This window comes from Canis lupus, chromosome 23 (assembly GCF_011100685.1).
Source record: "Canis lupus familiaris isolate Mischka breed German Shepherd chromosome 23, alternate assembly UU_Cfam_GSD_1.0, whole genome shotgun sequence".
Classification (NCBI taxonomy): Eukaryota; Metazoa; Chordata; class Mammalia; order Carnivora; family Canidae; genus Canis; species Canis lupus.
Genome location: NC_049244.1, coordinates 16075112 through 16098420, shown reverse-complemented (window position 1 = coordinate 16098420; position 23309 = coordinate 16075112). Strand labels below are relative to the sequence as shown.

The 23309-nt window shown below is 34.9% G+C and overlaps 1 protein-coding gene across 1 annotated transcript in view; it reads left to right on the top strand.

Moving 5' to 3' along the window:
* ZCWPW2 (zinc finger CW-type and PWWP domain containing 2) overlaps positions 1-23012 on the top strand; it is a 98838-nt gene extending 75826 nt beyond the window's left edge. The window contains exons 6-9 of the mRNA XM_038571343.1: positions 11279-11337; positions 12821-12888; positions 19065-19189; positions 22383-23012. Coding sequence (XP_038427271.1) covers positions 11279-11337; positions 12821-12888; positions 19065-19189; positions 22383-22544 — 414 coding nt within the window. The 3' untranslated portion in view covers positions 22545-23012. The remainder of the gene's footprint in view (positions 1-11278; positions 11338-12820; positions 12889-19064; positions 19190-22382) is intronic.
* Positions 23013-23309: the final 297 nt, after the last annotated feature.

Below are 23309 nucleotides of genomic sequence, written 5' to 3'. Positions count from 1 at the left end.
TTGTGAAACAGACTTCCAGGAAAGTGATTTTTTTTTTTTTTTTTAAGATTCTCTTTTTAAGTAATCTCGACACCAAACATGAGGCTTGAACTCACAACCCTGAGATCAAGAGTTGAATGCTCTACTGAGCCAGGGGTCCCTGGGGAAGTGATTTTTAACAAGATAATCTTTAATAACTGAGTAACTAAACATGCTAAACTAGGTTGCAAGGTTTACCTCTTTTATCTTGAATTACACTCTAGAGGAATTCTATAGGATAACTACTAGCAGTAAAATACTAAAATTAGACAAGATTGATTAATTTTGGATAAAGCTTTTTATATACCATTTATGAAAGCAAGCAAAGATCCCTTGACTCAGAGTACCTGTTTTCTGATGTGGATAATTGTATTTGCTCTTTACATTTTATTAATTTTGTTTTAATTTTGTAAAGATTTTATTTATTTATTTGAGAGAAAGAGAGAAAGAGAACGCAGACGCAGAAGGAGAGAGAAAAGTAGAGAGCCTGATGTGGGAGCTCAGTCCCAGAACCCTGAGATTATGAACTGAGCTGAAGTCACTTAACCAACTGAGCCACCCTGGCGCCCCTATTGTTTTCAGTTTTATTTATCTAAGTAATCTCTACACTCAACTGTGGGGCTCAAACACATGACTCCAAGATTAAAAGTTCCATGCTCTTCCAACTAAGCCAGCCAAACCACCCCTGCTCTTTTTTTTTTTTTTTTAATTTTTTACTTAAACTCAATTGCCAACATATAGTATAATACCCAGTGCTCATCCCATTGGCTCTTTAAATGTTAAAAAAAAAAAAAGTTTACTTTGGGACTTACATATTTGCTTAACCCTTTTTTTGCTTTGACTTTTGGCCCATGGATCTAACTCTAGCCAGTTTGATCTCCTTGTCATTCTCATAAGATGGGCGGTGCGAGTGGGAGGACCTGGGAGAGGACAAATGTGCCTTATCTTCCCTGGAGATGAAGCAACAGTGTCCTAGTGTGAAGGTCATGCTATTCTCCAAGTTCACAGGGCTTGCCATGGAAGGAGGTGTTGGCTAGCAGCTGGCTATAAAGGACATTGTTACCATCACAGGGCTGCAAGGGTGTCTCTTGTTGCTGGAGTTGTAGTATTGAGGGTGTGCTATAAAAGGTACAAGTGGAAAGGAATATTAGAGATGCTTTCTTAAGCCAATGATTTCTCCAGTGCAGTGATTATCTGTGAAAATTCAGGTTTCATTATGCACATGTGGTATTTGGTAAACAGAAATTTATGTTTATCAATGATTATTTCTCTCTCTTAAGAATTGTTTTCATACTGGAATGCCTGGGTGGCTCAGCGGTTGAGTGATCCGGCTCAGGGTGTGATCCCGGGATCCAGTATCAAATCATCAAATCCCACTTTGGGCTCCTTGTGAGGAGTCTGCTTCTCCCTCAGCCTGTGTCCCTGCCTCTCTCTCTCTCTCTCTCTCTCTCTCTGTGTGTGTGTGTGTGTCTTTCATGAATAAATAAATAAAATCTTAAAAATATTTTTTAAATAATTGTTTTCATCCTAATTACTAAAAGCAAACAAAAAGTTATCATTTTTGAATGTTACCAATTAAAACAATAGAAATGTTGAACAAAGTAGTTTTGTTTCTATATACATAATGGCCATTTAAAAACTCACTCAAGATATTAATTCAGTTGGAACTCAAGTACTTAAATACTTAAAAGCTGGTGAAAAAGATTCCAGAAATTCAAAACTTTTCAGTCAGAACTCTCTATGTATTCTATTCTGTATTTTAATGTTGAGCCAGAAGGTAATAAAGAGAATTCTACAAAATGTGCTTGCTCTTTTGTTAAGAAACAAAAATCTCTTCAAGTTGAGTCCCAGTTATCACATAAGTTTCCAGGTATTGTCCTTTGTTATTTGAACTAAAGGTTATGTTATGCAGCTTTCTTCCATTTATTTTGCTGATTATATTTATTACAACTATTATCCTTTCTCTCTGATTCAGAGACACATCAGTCACCTCTCCAACATGAAGCCACATATAAGATGAATCTGATTTTCTTCTAAAGTTTGGAATACTCCTCATCCACCATCATCTTTCTTATCCCATTTCATTAAAACCAAAAACAATGTTACTAATCAATAGAGTCATTATTGACTTAATGTACAATAGGAATTTGAATAATGAGTTTGTATTTTATAGACTATAGCTATTACACTAAATATTAAAAGATCTTTCTATGCCTAATAGTAATAATTACTGTTTTCCTGTTTGCGAAGGGAGAGCATTATCACTGGAAAAAATACAGGGTCAGTGAAAATTAGTAGGATTAACTTATGACTTATTGGAATTCATCTGTATTTTCAAATTGATAAACATTTGGCTTCTTCCCACAAGCCTTCCAACTTTTCATTTATATTAGACAGCACAAACCCATTGCCTTTCTTGAAGACCTATAAATTATTACCTTTTAATTCTTTAGAATTATAATAACTTTAAGATGATATTTATCCTTTTTGTTTATGTATTTAATATCTTCACTTTGATCCAAAAATAATTTGCTGTGTCATGAAATTCATATATTAGATACACATCTTAAATCTGTATGTCCCCTACATACTGGGGAACGCAGTCATACAGATCAAAGGGAGTTATATCTTCCATCTCCTTCCATGAATCTAAGTGCAGGAGTGTCTTATTTCAATCTCTGGAATCCCCAGAGAGTTATTTAAAGACTTAGATCTACACAAAAATTTTGAAAGAATATTTTTTAAAGTATGCTTTTGCATAGTCTATGCATTCCAACATAGAAGAGAGATCATCTTCTTTTGCATAATGCTTAAGATAAATGATCAGAAGGTTTGACATTGATCCATGGGTCAAAGAATCAGGCTGGTTATATTTACTACTTGAGTTGATAGAAGAAACAGATAATGAAGCTCTCAACATTCATTCTTTTATCCAGGAAAAATGTGTATGGGTACCATAACCATTGAATGCTCTTGTGCATCAGTTTTTTGGAGTTTAATTGTAATATAGGCATACCTCATTTGATTGCACATCACAGATGTCATGGTTTTTACAAATTGAAGGTTTGTGGCAACCTTACGTCGAGTAAGTCTATCTGCACCAGTTTCCCAGCAGCATTTGTTCATTGCATATAACTGTCACATTTTGATAATCCTCGCAATATTTAAACTTTTTCATTATTATTGTATTTGTTATACTGATCGGTGTTCAGTGATCTTTGATGTTCTATTATAATTGTTTTTGGTTGTCACAAACCATGTCTATGTAAAACAATGAACTTAATTGATAAATGTGTTCTGACTGTTCCACTAACCATCCATTACCCTGTCTCTCTTGGGCTTCCCTCTTCTTGGGCTTCCCAATTCTCTGAAATATACAATATTGAAAATAGGCCCATTAATAACCCTATAATGGCCTCTAAGTGTTCAAGTGAAAGGGAGAATCACGTCTCTTACTTTAAATCAAAAGATACAGGGGATCCCTGGGTGTTCCAGCGGTTTAGCGCCGCCTTCAGCCTGGGGTGTGGTCCTGGAAACCCGGGATCAAGTCCCACATCGGGCTCCCTGTGTGGAGCCTGCTTCTCCCTCTGCCTGTGTCTCTGCCTCTCTCTCTCTCTCTGTGTCTTTCATGAATAAATAAATAAAATCTTTAAAAAAATCAAAAGCTACAAATGATTCAGCTTAGTGAGGAAGGCATGTCAAAAACTGAGATAGGCTAAGAGCTTGGCCTCTTACACCAAAAAGCCAAGTTGTGAATGCAAAGAAAGAGTTCTTGAAGGAAATTAAAAGTGTTACTCCAGTGAACACATGGATGATAAAGCCAAACGGTCTTATTGCTGATCTGGAGAAAAGTGTTAGTGGCCTGGATAGAAGATCCAACCAGTCACAACATTCCCTTAAGCCAAAGCCTAATCCATGGGAAAGCCCTGTCTTCAGTTCTGTGAAATCTGAGAGAAGAAAAATTTGAAGCTAGCAGAGATTGGTTCATAAGGTTAAAGGAAAGAAGGCATCTTTATAAAAGTGTAAGGTAAAGCAGTAAGTGTTGATATAGAAGCCACAGCAAGTTATCCAAAAGATCTAGCTAACATCATTTATGAATGTGGCTCCATTAAACAACTTTTTTTCACTGTAGATGAAATAGCCTTATATTGGAAGGAGATGCCAACTAGGACTTTCTTAGCTGGAAAGAAGTCAGCGCCTGGCCTCAAGGCTTCAGAGGGTAGGCTGACTCTTGTTAAAGGCTAATGCACCTGGTGACTTTAAGTTGAAGCCAGTGCTCACTTACAGTCCAAATATTCTAGGGCCCTTAAAGAATACGCTATATTATCTATTATGCCTGTGCTCTATAAATGGAACAACAAAGCCTAGATGACAGTACCTCTATTTACAACATGTTTTACTGAATATTTTAAGCCCACTGTTAAGATCTGCTGCTCAGAAAAAAATGATTCCTTTCAAAATATTACTCTCATTGACCATGCACATAGTCACCCAAGAGTTATGATGGAGATGTACAATGAGAGTAATGTTGATTTCATACCTGCTAATTCAACATCCATTCTGCAGCCCATGGATCAAGGAGTAATTTCAATTTTCAAGTCTTATTATTTAAAAAAATAAATTTTAAAAGGCTGTAGTTGCCATAGAGAGTGATTCTTCTGATGGATCTGGGCAAAGTAAGTTGAAAACCCTCTGAAAAAGATTCACCATTCTAGATGTCATTAAGGACATTTGTGATTCATGGAAAGAGGTCATAATATCAAGATTAACAGGAATTTGGAAGAAATTGATTCCACCGTCATGGATGACATTGGGTTATTCAAGACTTCAGTGGGGGAAGTAACTGCAGATCTGGTGGAAATAGCAAGAGAACCAGAATTAGAAGTGGGCCTGAAGATGGGACTGAATTGCTGCTATCTCATTATAAAACTTGAATGGATGAGGAGTTGCTTCTTATGAACAAAGAAAGTGGTTTCTTAAGATAGAATCTACTCCTGGTGCAGTTCCTGTGAAGATTGTTGAAATGACAACAAAAGATTTAGAATATAACAAACTTCATTAATAAAGCAGTGGCAGGGTTTGAAAGGATTGACTCCAATTTTGAAAGTTCTGTAATGGGTAAAATGCCTTCAAACAGCATCATGCACTACAGAGAAATTGCTTGTGAAAGGAAGAGTCAGTTGATGTGGAAAACTTCATTGTTGCCTTATTTTAAGAAATTGTCACAGCCAGCTCAGCCTTCAGCAATCACTACCCCGATTGATCAGCAGCCATCAACGTCAAGAGAAGACGCTCTATGAGGAAAAAGACTAGGATTTGCTGAAAACTCAGATGATGGTTAGCATATTTTTTAGCAATAAAGTATTTTTTAAATTAAGGTATATACATTTTATAGACATAATGCTTTGTGTGCTTAATAGACTACAGGATACTATCAAGATAATTTTTCTATGCTCTGGGAAACCAAAAAATTCATTTGACTCACTTTATTACAATATTCACTTTGTTGCAGTGGTCTGGAACTGAACCTGTAATATCTCCAAGGTAGACCTGTATGTCAATTCTAGGAAATCTTCCTTAAAAACCCTATGTTCTCCTCTTGCTAAAATATCCAGTAACTTTAGGAAAAACTATGGAAACTGGAATTGTTTGCAACAGACTTAGATTTTTAGAGTTTTCAAGTAGAGATCAAATAATCTAATTTACTGGTACCATTGAGTCAGATAAACAACTGTGACATAAGTTCTACTTTTCATGGAGGTCTTTACTCCCTGGATACCCTGTTTCCATTAGCTTTTAGGATTCTTAATCTCTTTATAGATATAAGAGAAACCTGTCCTATTTTAAAAAAGCCTGATTTTGTTATGTTTTACCTCTTATATAGTCAAAGACCATTAAAAAAATTAAGTCCAAGACTTTAAAATTTATAAGTAAAGTAGCCAATAATAGAGCTTCTTGAAGTGTGCTGTTACTTGTATCCTCAGCCTGGATTGGGAGATATCAATGGAAAGTCTTTCATGCCTTCTATTTAAGGTGGTCTAGTGGTCAACTTCTATTTTTAGGGAAAATACTCTCCTCTGTCTCAGCTCACTGCTTGAATACACACTACAGTGTTTTCTCTGCTAAGCCCCTCAAAGCAGAGAAATCCACAGTGCTTTAGTGAGAACTTACACATAGCTAAAGATAGTGCAGAGGATAGCAAGATATTTATAAGTCATATTGCCAGAGACTGATCTCTGATACTGTCCAAATCTTGCAGGAATACTGAGCTCTACCAAGAGTGACTGGACTGGAGCATGTGGTAATTGACTGACATTTATGTAAGAAGCACTAGATTTGTATTCTCTCTGTTAAAATCATGTTTAAGATAGGACTAGAGAATGATTATTTTAACTTTCTCCTTTTTCAAAGAAGAGTGAAAACAATCATTATCTAGGCCTGAAGACTTAACTTTATTATTTGTACTCTCCGGATACTCAGATTAAGTAATAACCATCATTTACAATGCTGCATGAAACTAGTTTTCATCCTTATTCCAAGCATATCTTCCCAGCAGGTTTTCCAAAGGGAAATGAAGATATTGGCTTTTCCTCCTATATGATAACTTTTGACAAGGAGTTTGTGTATATTATTCAAGGCACATATTCACGTTTGGAAATTCTGTCAAAGTAGGCAGCTCTTTAGTGATCATTGACTGACAATTACTCTCAATGGAAGGTTACAAAACATATTTATGTCTTCTATGAACATAAAATGCTGAATCAAAATTTTATGCCCTCAGATTTAACACAAAGCTGTTCTTAAAAATAAAATGGTTTTAATTTAGATGAATAGTGACTTAAGGAAATGGGCAATGTCAAGTTACTTTATGAAGATTATATAAATCTGATGTAAACACAATTCCTACAGATTATTTTGGCAATCAAAGGCAATTCTGTCATTTGCCATTCCAGTCAGCAATCCTAATTACCACTAAATATATAAATAAATATTTTTTTCAGTAGATGGCATTTGCTCTCTATACATATGCCTCTTGTAGATGCCTCTATATCTAGCAAGAAAAGAATTAACACTTGTTTTGGTTTCTTTAAAATCAATGACAGTATATAGCATTATATTTGGATGGATGGGTGTTGACTAGACTAATGCCTAGAAAACTCTAGTTTGGGTACAAGTCACCTGAAGAGCTTACTTAAATATGGATTTCTGGGCCTCACTCCCTGAGTTTCTGATTCAGTAGGCCTCAGATGAGCATGAGAATTGCCTGTCTAACAAACTCTCAGAGGCTGCTAATTCTGCACATAGCAGCCCTGACTCTGAATAGCATGAGGCTCAACAACATAGGAGAATCAGATGTGGAACACAGGAAGAGAAGTGGAAGGGATGAAATAGATAAAGATTATAAGTATCTACTTGTGGGTTGAATAGTAGCCCCCAGAAAATATGTTCTCCAGGAACCTCAGAATGTGACCTTATTTGGAATTAAGGATCTTTGCAGATGTAGGTAAGGATTTTGATATGAGATCATCCTGGATTAGGTGGACCTTAATCCAATGATGAGCATCCTGAAGAGTCTCTCCATAAGAGACAGACTTCTATCCTACAGAACAATAAGTAAATAAATTTCTGATGCTTTCCCAAGTTTGTGTTAAATTGTTATTGCAGCCTTGGATAACAAATAGACTCCCATAAGTCCAACCATACCAAAACATCAAGTTCTGTCATATGCTCTGAGGAAAAAGGATAGAATTCTGATACTAGCCCAGTGGATTAGTATAATAGGTTAGACAACAGTTGAATATTGACTAATTGTTGAGCTCTGTTAGATATTTTCTGGGATGTTATTTAATTTCATCTTACCCCCAAATGCTTTGAGGTAGTTATTTTTTAGCAGTAATTATTAAAGATCTTGAAATACAGAATGGTCATTTAGTCAGAAAATACTTATTACATGTCTGCTTTATACCAGGCTCTTGCTACATATTCCAGTGGTAAGTGATTTACCAGAAGTGATACAGCTAATAAGTACCAGGGATTAAATTCAAATCATGATCCTGTCATTCCAAATTCAGTGTTCTTCTCCATCATATCATATTTTATCAAGGCTTGGAGCTGGAATGTACAGGGCATTTGGCAATACTGACTACTATGGAATATTTTGGCTGCTATGGAATATTTAACAAAGCAGAAAGGAATTTATTATCTCTAACAGAAATCTCATTGATTTATGGAAGGTATTTAACAGTATTTCTTTCTATTAATACCTATGAAGTAGTTTGTACTTTGTTACCTTAATCTTATTTCCCCTTGTAGCAACCCTTTTACTTTAAACTCAAATATGCACATAATTTAAGCTGATCCTTAATAACAAGATAGAAATAATAGCTCTACATTGTCTTTGGAGATGTAGAACAATGATTTTTAGACAATAATATTTCCATATACTTTTTACTTTACTTACTTTCCACAGTGCTGGAAAAAGTGCTTGAATATTACCTTAAGGTTAAAGATTACACACACAAAAAAATCCACTTATTTTTTAACATCATAATAATATGAATTCCCTGAGTCTTCATACAAACTTCTTTTGAATGATTATTAAGGTATTTAAGCTGTTTAATAATGCTTTAAGAGTTATTAAATTAAAAAAAAGAGTTATTAAATTCAACCTTCATCTTATTATAATCAATGCTTTTGAACATACAATGTAAATGGCACTCTGCTAGCTGCTAAACATTTAGTACATTAAAAAAAAAAAAAGTGTTCCCACCCTTGCAGTGTGGATGCTTGTATCAAGATCAGTAAAATTAAGATCAATGTAACCGTGAAAGATTTAGACAAAATGGGCTAAGAAACTGCTCACTTTCACAGGTTAAAGTGAAAAGATAAATAAAAAGAAGCTAACAAATATTAAGGTGAGAGTTGCATTGAAGTTTTATCTTAGGAAATGAGGGTAAATTGTATGAATTTGTTAAAGATTTAACTCAACAACCATGACAGTACAGAATGGACAGTAGCACTGGCACTATTTTTTCCTAGTGATAATTTGTTTTGATTGTATCTTTCTCTGAACATTTATTCATTCATTTACTCTCCAAACACTTCACAGGCACCTATAGCATACAAGGTTTGGCATGGAGATAAATATATTATCCAGTGAGAAGATAAGTCACGTGTACTATTAACTAAAATGTACTACAGTGACTGATCTAAATGACATGGATCATAACTCTTATCATGGATTGGTTCGTGGGTGAATGTAAATTCTATATCTATGAATTAATTACAAATTTTATTCACCTATCTTTTGGATTTTGATTTCTTATATATTGCATTTTAGTCAGTGACTTTGGTCTGTAAAATAGAGAAGTTACTTTAATACTTTTGAGGCTTCCTTTGTGACCTAGTAGGTGATCACATTTGTAAATGTTTCAGGCTTGAAAATAATACATATTCCTTAATTATTCAGTGCCAGTTTCCAGTGCTAGTTTATTAAACTTCTTATTTGTGTTACTGAACATTACTGTTTCTTTGCTAATTTTTTTGCTTTATCATTTTCATATGAAAAGTAAATTAAAATATCTCATTTTAACTGTAGATTAATCAGTTTCTACTTGCGATTCTTTTCTGTTTTTTGCTTTATATATTTTAAGGCTGAGCTTCTAGGTATGTATAGGTCAGGACTGTTATATTTTCTGGATGGATTGTTTCTTTTAGCATTAGATAATAACCCTTTTATCTCTGATTATGCTTTTTTTTCTAAAGTAACATTGCTATGTTGGGTTCCTTTTGTTAATCATTTATATGTTATATTCTATCTCTTTACTTTCCATTTTTCCATGTCATCAAATTCTTTAAAAACTATACCTTATTGAGATGTAATTTATTCACTCTTTTTTTAAAGATTTTATTTATTTACTTGAGAGAGAGTGAGAGCCAGAGAGATGAGCAGTGGGGAGAGGCAGAGAGAGAGGGAGAAACAGACTCCCCACTGAGCAGGGAGTCTGATGTGGAGCTTGATCCCAGGACCCAGAGATCATGACCTGAACCAAAGGCAGACACTTAACCTACTGAAACACCCAGGCACCTTAATCACCCTTTTGAAGTATGCAGTTCAGTGGTTTTTAGTATGATCACAGTTTTGTAGTCAATACATATAATACTTCAATATGTACAGTCAATACAATGTAATTTTAGAACATTTTTTCATCACCCCAAAAGGAAACCTCACACCCATTAGCAGTCACTGCCCATTTCCCACCTTTCACTAGTCCCTGGCAACTACTAATCTATCTCTGTCTCTATGGATTTACCTTTTTATGGACATTTTGGATAAGTAAAATCATACAACATGTAGTCTTTGTGTTTGACTTTTTTCACTTTTCACTTAGCATAATGGCTTCAAGATTCATCCATGTTATAGTATTTGTCAGGACTTTGTTGTTTTTAAAGGTTAAATAATATTCCATCGTATGTATAGACTACATATTATCTACCCATCGATGGACATTGGGTTGTTTCTACTCTGGGGCTGTTATGAATAATGCTACTAGGAACATTTATATACAATTTTGTATGGACATAATGTTTTCACTTCTCTTAGATGTATACCTAGGAGTGGAATTATTGAATCATAAGATAATTCTACATTTAACATCTTGAAGAGCTGTCAAACTGTATTCCAAAGTGGCTCCACCATTTCACATTCTTACCAACTGTGTGAAGGTGCTGATTTCTCCACATCCTTCATCTCATCTTCACTTAGATATTAAAATCCCAAACACTTTGCACCTATCCTGGTACATTTTTGTAGGCCTTCACCATGTCAGTTCCTATCTGTATAGTTTTGCACTCCACGTGTTTCTGGCATCTGAATAGTTCTTTTTCTTTCTCTAAAGGTGATTTATGTTTTTAAAACTTAGAGGTTGTTTAACCTAGGGATTATTATGTGTTTAACCTAGTATTACTATATTATTTTGAGTAGTATTAAGTGAGAAGGGGAGTGAAATGGGAGATGGGCATTCATATTGGATTAGTCTACTATTCCTGGAAGTTGCACAGATCAGTGTAATTATAGTGACCTTTAAGTGGTGTAATTGTAGTGACCTTTAAGTGGTTGAATTGGGGTTTCAGGTGTGGTTGAGAGCTGTGGGCCAGAGTTTATCTTCTGGACTAAATTACTTGGACCATAGGGCACCCATTATCTTACTGAACTCATCTAGTCCCAGTTTAACTAACTCATCTTTTTGTTATTTTATAGATGCAAGTTTCCAAAAACACTACTGAAAAGAAGCAGCCCAAATTTAGAAGAAGGAAAAGGTATGTTTTTTATTGAGAAGTATTATGATAAAGTTGAAAATTGGATTTAATTTTTATGACATTTCCCCCTGATTCTTGATTCTTTTTCTCTAAGGAAGCATTAAAATTTTCTAAAAGAATTAAAGTATAAGTAGTAGTCTTAGAAGTATGGAGAAAGGGCAGCCCTGGTGGCGCAGTGGTTTAGCGCCGCCTGCAGCCCAGGGCGTGATCCTGGGGACCCTGGATTGAGTCCCATGTCGGGCTCTTTGCATAGTGCCTGCTTCTCTCTCTGCCTGTGTCTCTGCCTCTCTCTCACTCTCTCTCTCTCTCTGTGTCTCTATGAATAAATAAAGTCTTAAAAAAAAACAAAAAAAAAGTATGGAGAAAGTTTTATGTTTATACAAATATGTTGAAGCAGAACTGTTGAAGATTAATATCATGGGAGCAAGCAGATGAGAAGCAGGTGCTTAGTTTAAAAATAGTGCAAACCAGAAACAGACCTTTATAATGAACTGATAAGCCACTGATGGCAGGTTTTAGTGTTTATCATTGAATCAACCATACAGTTTATTTACTTATTTTTTTGATGAATGATAATCAGTGCTATATTAAAAGGAGCCCTGCTCAAAGACAAAGTCTGACTCTGGTGTAATAGTCCTTCTCTTATTCTTTGTCCTTTTTCAGAAGACGGATAATTAAATTTTTTTTAAATTTTTTTAAAAATTTATTTATGATAGTCACAGAGAGAGAAAGAGAGAGAGGCAGAGACACAGGCAGAGGGAGAAGCAGGCTCCATGCACCGGGAGCCCGATGCAGGATTCGATCCCGGGTCTCCAGGATCGCGCCCTGGGCCAAAGGCAGGCACCAAACTGCTGCGCCACCCAGGGATCCCAAATTTTTAAAAAGGACTTACTGTCTTATCTTAGTTATGCTTCATAGTAACCCCATCAAATAGGTAGGGGGTGTATCATAATCATTTCTGTTTGAAAGATGAAAAGTTTATGACTTAGAGAAACTAAATGGCTTTCTCAAGATTTTCTGGTTAGAGAAAATGTGTTTGAACAAATGTTTTCTGACTCTAAGTCAGCAACACAGTATGGTGGGAGAAGCATGGATTTTGCAGTCTGACAGAATTTAGCTGTGTCATGCTCAACCTTTTCCTGCACTGTCAAATTTCTCAATTTCTCAGAGCCTCAGTTTCTTTATAAAATGAGAGTAGCAATTACTTATTAGGTTTTTTGGGGAAAGATTACATGAAAAAGCCTATATAAGGTACTCAGTGACTCATTAGTGATTTTTACCTAGTGAGAGCTCAGATCAATATTATTTCCCTTTGATTTTTCACTGTATCCTGCTGTCTTACTGTATAAAACAACCAAGGAAAAGTGCCTCAAGATAAAGGAATATATTCATAATTTACAATTATCAATGAATATACACAAATAACCATTTAAATATACATGATTGGTCTTTTGAAACTAAATCTGTCAAATTCGTTTTCTAGGAAAGCTATTTTAAAATGCTCTTTTGAAAATGTTTGTTCAGATGATGCCTTATCAAAGGAAAACATGGGTATGTGAAGACCTCTCCTGCTTTTAGTTCTTTTGCTTCTATTTAATTCTACTAAATGTAGTTGTAATTTTTGAAAGGAAAAAAAAAACGTTTATATGTGTGTGTGTGTGTGTGTGTGTGTGTGTGTGTATACATACGTATATGAGAACTATTAGTAGGTCATTTTTGGTATTGATTTATATCCTAGAAATTTTCAGTTGTCTTTAGGTTTCTATTCCCATGGATTAAATTTTTCTGGCTCCGTCATGTATTTAATTAAAAAAAAAAAAAAAAAAACCAACACCAGAGGTTGTGGGAGGAAATACCAGAATCAACACATTAAAATCCCAAATCTCTCCATTCCAAAATTATTGGGGTCCTGGAAATGCCAATGGGAGAGAAAGAAGAAAAGCAGCAGCCTGGGGCTTCCAGCTGAATTAATTGCCATTGATATTAGAACACAGTAGGGTGAATGTGGAATGCAGAGAGAAAGTTTTAGTTTTCAAAAGCACTTTACTCTTCCTTCATTTTCGTTTTTCTTGAAAAACAGGCAAATGCTTATTTGCAAGATGGAACTTTTGGCAGCCACGTAAAGAGGTTTCAAAGTCCATTAAACCCCGAGATGTTATCTGAACCATATTCCCTCTCTTTTGTGGCTACCCCCAGGTCCTATGGCACTGTGTTTCAACTGACTAAATAAGCCATTCATCTTTAGACCTATTAAAAGAAAGTAGTCAGAAGAAGGACAGAGTAGTTATCTTTTTTAATCCTTCTGTTCCCCTCCTAAGCCAGTAGAAAATTCCGTAGTTTCTATCTCAAATTTATTCTGCTGCTACTTTCCTGCTAACCCAGTGCCTTTTCTTAGCTATGTTGTCCCTTTGCCTTGCACGATTAGTTCAAATATTCCTGTAGAAAGGCAAAAGTCAGCTTATCCCTGGACTGAGTTCCCACTAGGAGACCTTGGTACTCAGCTGAGGGCTCCAGTGCTAGGGTCCTTCCTCATCCAACTCATGGGGCTACTGCAGAAGAAATCCATCACAACCAGAAATCCATTGTCTGGAAATCACTCTTCCGCATAAATGAGTGAATACATCTCCATAGTTATCCACTGACACCCTTTCAGTAGTCTCACATTCTCTGTGATTCTCAAGTCTCAATAGTTAATTGTTCAAATCATTAACCTAATCTATGTTTTACTCCTCTATCCCATTTTGAACAACTAAAAAGCAGAAACATATAATCTACTGTGTTCTTTGCAAGTGCTGACTAGTTAACTACTTCTTGAAAGAGTGGTTCTTTATCAGTAGATCAACCCCCCTCGGTTTTTTTACTCCTACCCATATTTCAGTGGATTCCTTGATCTAAGTCTCTGATATCACTTCTTTTCTTCTTGGCTTGAAGTAGGATCAGTCCTAGATCAAGTAAAAATTATACCATCTTCTTCATGAATGTCTGCCCTACTTTTTGGAGCCACTTTAAAATCTCCCATCAGTTTATGCCCAGATTTGCTATTCCTTTCTGGATTTTAAGCCCTACCATTTGCTTTTCTTTCTTCCTTAGTTAGAGATCAGGAGGAGAACTAATTAATAAGTGTATCTACTTTACCTGTCCAAGTGTCAGTTGTTTCATCTGTGATAAAGATATGCAGTAGAAGCCCTTTTATCCAACAAGGAGAGAATATCTGGAAATTAATAGACAAGTTGAGGAATCATTAAATAATGTAAACTGTATGCCCAAGGCTATGCAGATTTAATCTAAGAAATAGCTATTTGCGGAGCATATCTTTGTTTGGGGAGAATTACTACAGGAATATTATGAATTATATTTGTATTGTCCCTCTAACTCATCTTTTTTCGGTGTTTAGGGACAAGAAAATTCATCTATAGTGATGAAAGAATAATACCAATAGTAATAATGATAGCCAACACCTATAACAATAACTATGTGTCCTCACTGTTCTAAATGTTTCATATATATTTATTTAGCCCTTATAAGATCTATATGAAGTAAATAAGGTAGATATTATTATATTTCTCATTTTATCAGTGAGGAAACCAAGACACTTAAGAGGCTATATGGTTTTTCTAAATCATGTATCTTCTTTAAAGTGTGCAGCTCTTTCCTTGGTTGCTTTGAATATCAAGATTCTTAAAGCTAAATATGTTGGGTTTGGGCACAATACTTGTAGTTGAGTTAAGCAATTTTAAGATTTCAGTATTACTCTTCTATACCCCTTAATGAATTGATTTTCAATTTCTTTTTATCTTTGAGTTTTTGTTATTTGTATTGTGTCATTGGTTTTTGTTGGTAAAGGATTCATTTCTTTTGGGGTAGTAGACAGTTTATAGAATTTAAATAAATAAAAAATTGGCATGTTATCCAGGTTCAACTAATAATCTATGGCATTCATTAATAAATTAGCAAAGGATATACTCATCAGCTACCTGAAACAGATAAGCATGGGAAAAGATGGTTAATGCAGGAAAGGTCTATATCATGGGGAAAGCCCTAGGGAAGCTTAAAGGCCTTAGGGGCTGGGGTTGGGAGGTAGAACAGGGTGACAGGGAGAAAGGTGATTTCTTGCTGCTCAGGGCAAACTTTTCTCACCTACTCTTGGTTTAGAGTTACCTTTAACCTCTGTACTAAAAGGTAGGGTTGGCCCACATACCCCTTTCCTAGAAAACTCCTTGCTTCCTGTTTCTGTTTGTGTCTCCAGGAATGGCGCTCTCCTCTTCATTACACTCCAACTTGTATTTTACTCACCTCTACCTTTAAATTGTGAACATATAAAAGGAGTGTTTGTGATTACTTAATAACAAAACAAAACCCAAGTACTTTTTCCTCTTCCTCACCGTCCTGTATACAAACACCTTCAAAATTTCAATATTGAAATGACCCTGAAAGTTTATTGAAGGTGATATTTTTCAGTGCCAGCTTTGGGGTAGGTAGCCTAACCAGTAGGTTCTTTATATATGGAAATAAACAGCTTCTTTAAACATTTAGTAGAAAGGTAGAGATTGGAGAAAACTCCAATAATATATAAAGACTTTTAAAATAGCAGCTGATTTATTGACACCAGCAATAAGTTGTTTCTTATTACGAGTAGAAAAACTACACAGATTATTTTATAAAAATTCATTTTTAAAAGCCTGATATGGACTTAAGTATAAAAGATACCTCTTTCTTACTTTTTTTTAAACTTTCTCTGAGTGATAGAATAACTGTAATGCTACCACTTTACTCTAAACAACAAATTGAAACAAGTCAGGGAAGTACAGGATAAACAGTATGGATAGAAGATGATTGGTCATGCAATCAGCAAAGGCATTCATTCTGTCTCTATCTTTAGAGGATATCATTGGCCAATTTTGATAACCTAGTTTGTGGATTACAGTAACTGCTGTTTCTCGAGAATTATTTTTGAACTCCATTGGTTTACAATATAGGAATACCTATTTAGAAAAGCAAACCTCCCATTGCTCTGGAAGCAGAATTTGACATCAGTCAAATTGGTGTTATGAACCCTGGTTGATTTATGAAGTCATCCATTACTTTGTCTACCCTTTGATCAAAAGGCAGTGTACATATTTTTCCAGATCACTTGAAAATGGAGGGCCTACAATGCCATTCGGCAATGACATTCATTATCATAAATTGATTGTATTTTAGCCTAGCCTTAGAAATATAAAGATGTTTGTATGCCATTTTTCCTTTACAACATAGCTCAAAATCCATCTTCTCAACAGTGCATTAAATGTCAGTATCAATTTCCATAGACTCAGAATCTAAAGTAGGAAAACACAATATCTGTGAGTGGCATTAAGAATCAGTGTGAAGGGATCCCTGGGTGGCGCAGCGGTTTGGCACCTGCCTTTGGCCCAGGGTGCGATCCTGGAGACCCGGGATCGAATCCCATGTCGGGCTCCCGGTGCATGGAGCCTGCTTCTCCCTCTGCCTGTGTCTCTGCCTCATTCTCTCTCTCTCTCTGTGACTATCACAAATAAATAAAAAAAAAAAAAAAAAAAAGAATCAGTGTGAAGATAACCACACTGTCTGTTAAGTAACAGGTTACTAAGTAGGAAATCTATTATAAAGAGAAGTTAATTCCATTAACAAAATTGCTTCAATAAAAATATACATAATTGTAGAAAATTCTGATTCAGTAGGCCTGGGTTGCATTCATCTTTTTTAAGTAAATTCTCCATGTGATTCTTATGCCTACCAAGTTTTGAATACCATTGTTTTAGAATGTAATAGTTCAAATTCTGTGTTCCTGTGCTTTAGCAATTACACAGAACACATATCTATGTGGACAAAACTAACATGTCAGTTACAGTTTTTGTTGTGTTTTTAAACCTAGGAACTGGTTCTATGATATGCAAATGGCTTACCAGAAGCTACTTTCAAATTGTTTTTGAAAGATCTCTTCCACAGAGAAAACCTAAGTTGACTGGGAAGAGATGATGACCAGGAAGGCTCATTGGTCTGTGCCTACACTCTTGAATCCTTTGCCCTTAGGGACTGACATTTGTTGATTGAATATAAAAGTACTTGGGCCAAGTGATAAGTATTGACGAAAAAATATTTTTGTAGACAAAACTGTGATGTGAAAAATGTTAATAAAATTTTTTTTAATACTGTAGTGACAACCAAGAATAGGAAAGTTTTCTATTTCATAGCCTCCTATGACTTTATTTAATGCTATTTTTTAATAATGTTCTAGGAGAATTTTAAAATTTCCTTCTTATGAGTAAAAGATAAGAGAAAATTATCAACAAAGAAGATTTAATAAAACATGGATTCTTTTGAACTGGAGGAAAGAAAACAAAACTTTCCACATTAACAATCTCTGTTTTTCACCTTACAACATAGTGTACAAGGATACCTGTGTGTGTGTGTGTGTGTGTGTGTTCACACAGACATAACGGGATGCATATATTGTATGCATTCTTCCTAAAAATAACTAATTAGAAAATTTTAAAATATGTTCAACAATTAAATTAAAACTTAGTGCTGAGAATGCCTTGTTTCCATATTCACTGATAATATTTTAGCTAGAAAGCATATGTCCTGCTTGCTTGGGGCTATTTTCATATTCCATGAACTTTTAGCTGTTCTACCTAGTGTGATTTTTGGTGACCTGCCAAAGAATGGTAGATAATAGGAGGTGGTATGTCAGATTTTTGTCACCAGAGTAAAAAATGATGAGGTATGTATTCATGGCCTTTATCTTTGAATCACGTTGCCTTGGAAGGACATCTCAGATGCTCCATCTGTCTCTTGTGCAGGACAGCAGGCCACATGTGGTCTCCTTTCCTTGATATTTACTTCAACAAGACTATATCAAACAAAAATGTTTATATTATTTGAATCGAGAATTCAACTGCATGTTATTAATCAGTAGTTGAGTCTATAGACTCAACTATAATGTATATAGTTATATAATGGTAATCTATTTCTTTTGTGAGGATATTATTACATCTTATCAAATTCAGTGAATTCATGTCACAGTAGTACACACGCAAAAGAATTTTGTAAGTGTGGTATTTAAAAAAATGTATATAATCAGATTAAGCAATTAAGATGTGCTGGTATTTGGATTAGGAAGAGATTAGCCTGTGTTTAGATTAGCCACTTAATTACATGATTTTCCCTTTTAACAGTAGTTTTAATACTTTGCTGTAGGGATGGCAAACTGAGGCCCACAGTCCATTTGTTTTTCTAAATAAAGGTTTATTGGAACATAATCACTTTCATTTGTTTAGGTACATGTCTGTGGTTTGTACCATAACAGCAGAATTGAGTGGTTGTGACCGAAATCACAAAGCCTGCAATATTTACTCTCTGTCCCTTCACAGGACAGGTTTGCTAACCCCTGGTTTATATAAAGCAATTTAGTTTGGCCCTGACTGAAAACAAAACAAAACAAAACAAAAAATACTTCTAGTGGGCTTTTTGTGATCTACATATAGCAAGAATATCACCTACATTTTTAAAGGAATAATTGTGAAATATTTGCCTGGAAATCCATAATTATTTTGCATCAAGTAGAGGCCATCTGTGAAAATTATAAAAATATATATATTTTTTAATCTTGTAGCATTTAGATGATTTATCTTTTGGGGTGGTTAAGATTATGGATTCATTTGAATTAACTAAGATGTAATATTTTTTACTACATTAATGATGTTTTTTAGTTGTCTCTGAGGCAGAAGTTTTACTAAAAGAGTTGGAGCAAATGCTACAGCAGGCGCTAGAGCCCACAGCAGCACCTGATGAGTCTGAAGAGGAGCATGGAAAGGAAGTAAATGCAGGAAAAAAGGTAGCCCTGGTAATCATGATTAGGCCTAAATAGCAACTTCAGATTCTGTAAATGGTAGAAACTGTTTCTGCATGTACATTTTAATTAGGTGGAAAACTTTTTTCCCTTCTGAAATTTGAGCCCTTGATTATACTAAAGTGAATAATAAACTAGTAGCCTGTTGAAAAGTCAGAATGCATCTATCAGTCTTTGAATAAAGTCTGTGAGTGGAGAAGCCCTTTGTATTTCAGATCTTTGAGGTTGGAATGAAGAAAGAATGGAGGGGGCTCACAGTAGTTGATGGGGTGCCACTGCAGAGAGACCTCTCCACTGCTGCTGATCTTCACAGTCAGAAGGGGCCAGAATAAGAGCAGCTTGCTAAGAAAACTGCCCTGCCTGGTTCATGCACAGGGACAACCTCTGTGAGGACAAACCTCATTATTGACACACTGGAGGTAGAATTTTCCAGTTTTGTTCTTTTGGCCACCTATGTTGGGCTGAGAAAGTCCATGGGTGCTTACTTTACTCAGTATTTGTATGTGACAACATAGGTTTTAATTTGGTTGACAAACTGCTCGGCACATCAGCTCCAAGTTTGTGCAATAAAATGAGGGTACAAGCCTAGGTCATTAATACAGAGCAGCAGTGTGGTGGTAGGTTTGAGAAAAATAAGTCATAAGGCAGACGCTTCCACAAGGCAGTACAGCTGTTCTCTAATAGGAAGAAAAATGGAAGCAAGAAGTCCTGTATCCTTAAGGTTTTGTTCATTCTGCATTCATTCATTTAAACGTATACAATGCCTGGAGTCAAGAGAGTACAATGGTTAGGAACACTGACTATGGAATATAATATCAATGTCCCAATCCTAGTCCTGTCATCGAGGACTTGTGTAATTTGGTACAGTTGCTTATCACATGCCTCAGAGGATTTTTGGGGTGTTAAATAAGGCAAATCAGGAAAAGTAGTCTGTATGGTAACTGACACCTAAGGTTAGCTGTTATTATAGACGAGAATTGGCAATGGCAGCCACTAGAGAGAAGGGCTGAGATTTCCTTTCTTCATTTCATTCCCACATTCTCACTTTGGAGCAACTACCCATTCCCAAGTCTGTCCCTTCTCAGATGCTGAAAAAGGTGGATTTGTATATGGGCGAGGTTGTTTACACACTTTGGCAGACTGCCCAATTGTATGATTTTCATTCAAAATTCCAAAAAGAAAAAGAATGATTTATAAACACCCCCGTTATTGAGTTAGAAATCAGAATATACAAGATCTATAGTTAAAGAGATCAATACCCTAAAAGAAAATAAAATTAATGCTAAAAACTCTTACCAAGTTGAAAAACATAGTTTTCTTAATTAGCACCGGCAATATCAACCTATATCTGAATTTGCGTGGGTTGTGAATGCCATTTTTCCAATTAGAGTTCCTTTTTGAAAAAACTTATTTTCTCTATATGGATCTTACCTTTTATAAAGCAAGATCTGTAGATTGGTGACACATATATTATATACATGTAATTAATATACAAATTACGCTTTTCTAGCAAATGTGTGCTTTGTGTGAGCACCATATGGTTTTGTGCAATGTTTTTTCAGTCTTTGCAGTTTGTCTTTTTAAAACTACAGCCAGGTTGATTTTTATTGAGATGTCCTGGAGCTTTTACAGCCACAGAATTGGCTTCTATTTTACCATTATAACTAGTAACTTGATAGAACAGAAAATTATTTCTGATTTTTATTTCTTAAGGTAAAATACATAGTTTTAATATATCACCAGGCAGGAGCTTGCGTTTTGTTTTTGATTCTTGTATTATTTTATGCTTTCAAGAGCCATTTAGGAATTGTAAAAATTAACCATTTTAACTTTCTGGCAGGCAGGTGAGTGCCTCCTGTGGACTGGTTCATAAGCCATTCTCCACACTGAGCTTTGTAAGTCTGGCATTCACATCAGGTTCAGTATATTTAGGGCCTTGTTCACTTTTAAATGAGGAGAATAGCGATGAAACCAACTATCAAAGCTGGAACAATTTCCAGTTTAAAAGAAAAGAAATGATCACCTCAGGGGTTTCTCTCTCTCTCTCTTTTTTTTTAAGTTAGCAGGGAAAATTAGTATGGCTTCCAAAGTTAACACCACTTAAAACTGAAGCTGTGTTTTGTTTGTAGGAGAAAGTGAACTCTTATAAGCTAACATACCAAAAAGAGCCACCTGATAATTTTAAGGTTCTGAGCATGTTTATTCTCTGAGCAGATATCATTTGAGCTATTTTCAAAGTTGTAAATATGATGGTGTTTTCATCCTTCATTTAATGTATGAGGGTTCAGGTTGATTACTGTCAAGCATTGGGTGAGGGTAGCAACACACACAAAAAAGCATACACAAGTAGATAATCAGAATTCTTTTCTATTTGTCACTGAAATGTTTTATGAGGCTATTTTCCTTAGTAAAGTCATCTTCCTAATTATGTTCTTCTTTAGCTAATATTAACACTGGTTGTCATGCCCCAGCTTTGCAAGCAATGAGAGAGAATTAATATCGGATTTTTATAAAATCCACCTGAATAATTCACAAATTTGATAAGCCATATGCATAAGACAGTTTAGTGAATAATTATTGTGTTAAAAGGTACAATTTTTTGATATGTGAAATACTTGTATAAATTACATGTATTTTTTTTCTTAATTTCATGGAAGTTCACTTTACCTTTAATGAACCTGGAAATTACAAATCTTGTATGTGTTTATGGATATTTGTATTATTTTTACTAGTGTCCCTTTCTACTAAGCTAGAGCAAACTATCACTATGTATAAGTCATGTAGAGGCTTTTGAGAAGCTAGCCATGGAAAGTGGAACTCAAACAATTTTAAGTTGTATTCTCTATAATAGTAATTTTTAAAATAAACAAATATAGAAAAGTCATAGAATGAAACAGGTCATGTTTTCCCCAAGCTTAATATTAAAACTAAAATGTATAATGTTGGTGAAAAGAGAGAGGGCCTGAATAATCAGTCCTTCTTATATTAAGACATTTAATATGCATTGTACTCTATATGGGGATCATTATTTTATTTGACCACCAGCATAACAGAACACTTTGTGTTACTGCTATGGCTTGTGGAGTTACTGACTACTTTACATTGTGTTCAAATAATTAAGCCTGGTCTTCCAGTAAGTTTGATGTACTTCTGATGAACTGTATGGTTATTTTTACAGTTATCTAAATGCAACCCTGAAGTTCCTGCATGCAGCCCATTTGAAAACCACTATGAAGAGGACTATCTTGTAATTGATGGGATAAAATTAAAAGCTGGAGAGTGTATTGAAAATATAACTAACAAGTTTAAAGAAATAGATGCTCTAATGTCTGAATTTTAGGGTATTATAGATATTTTCAAGAGGTAATTCTAAAAACACATGTTTATATTTTCCCAAAGTCAAAAACTTGAAAATATGTAGGGAAATAGGTATATATAATATCAAAGCCAATATTTGTAATAGCTTTCTATTTTATATTTTGAGACTAGCCATTGCTTTGAGAGCCAATCAAATGGTATTTCAGTTAGTGTTAAAAATTTAGGATTTAAGAAATCCTGATATTTGTATTTGTAGATTTTTTTCTTGTTTGCCTTAATTTTAAAATAATTTATAGACTTACTGCACAAACACATGGTTTATAATGGATTATGTAGGCCCTTTATATGAATGTGGCTATTTAGATGGCTGTCAAGGCTATTATAATTCGTACAGGTAATTCATGTGTAGTAGAGACTTGAGAATGTATATTGGTAGTGGAATTAAGCTACTACAAAATAAAAAGAAATAATAAAAAAGTATTGTATAATAGAGTTAGAGCTTTTCTCAGAGATGTCAGTTGCCTTATATTGAAAATAATCACTTCAACCACAATTCCCAAAACTGATGAACAGTTTCAAAAGTGGGGGGAGAGACTGTGGAAAATCAGAATCCTAGATGCTTCTGCATTGATTCAGTATCTCTGAGGGTGAGGATGGGAAAGTGTGGTGAAAAATATAAAGAGATAAGTTAAGCATATTTTCAATTAAAAAATCTAAGAAATATAGGAATGGAAAAAAGTATATCATGCAATACCAATCCCTTAACACCTCCCCTTCCACCCCATCA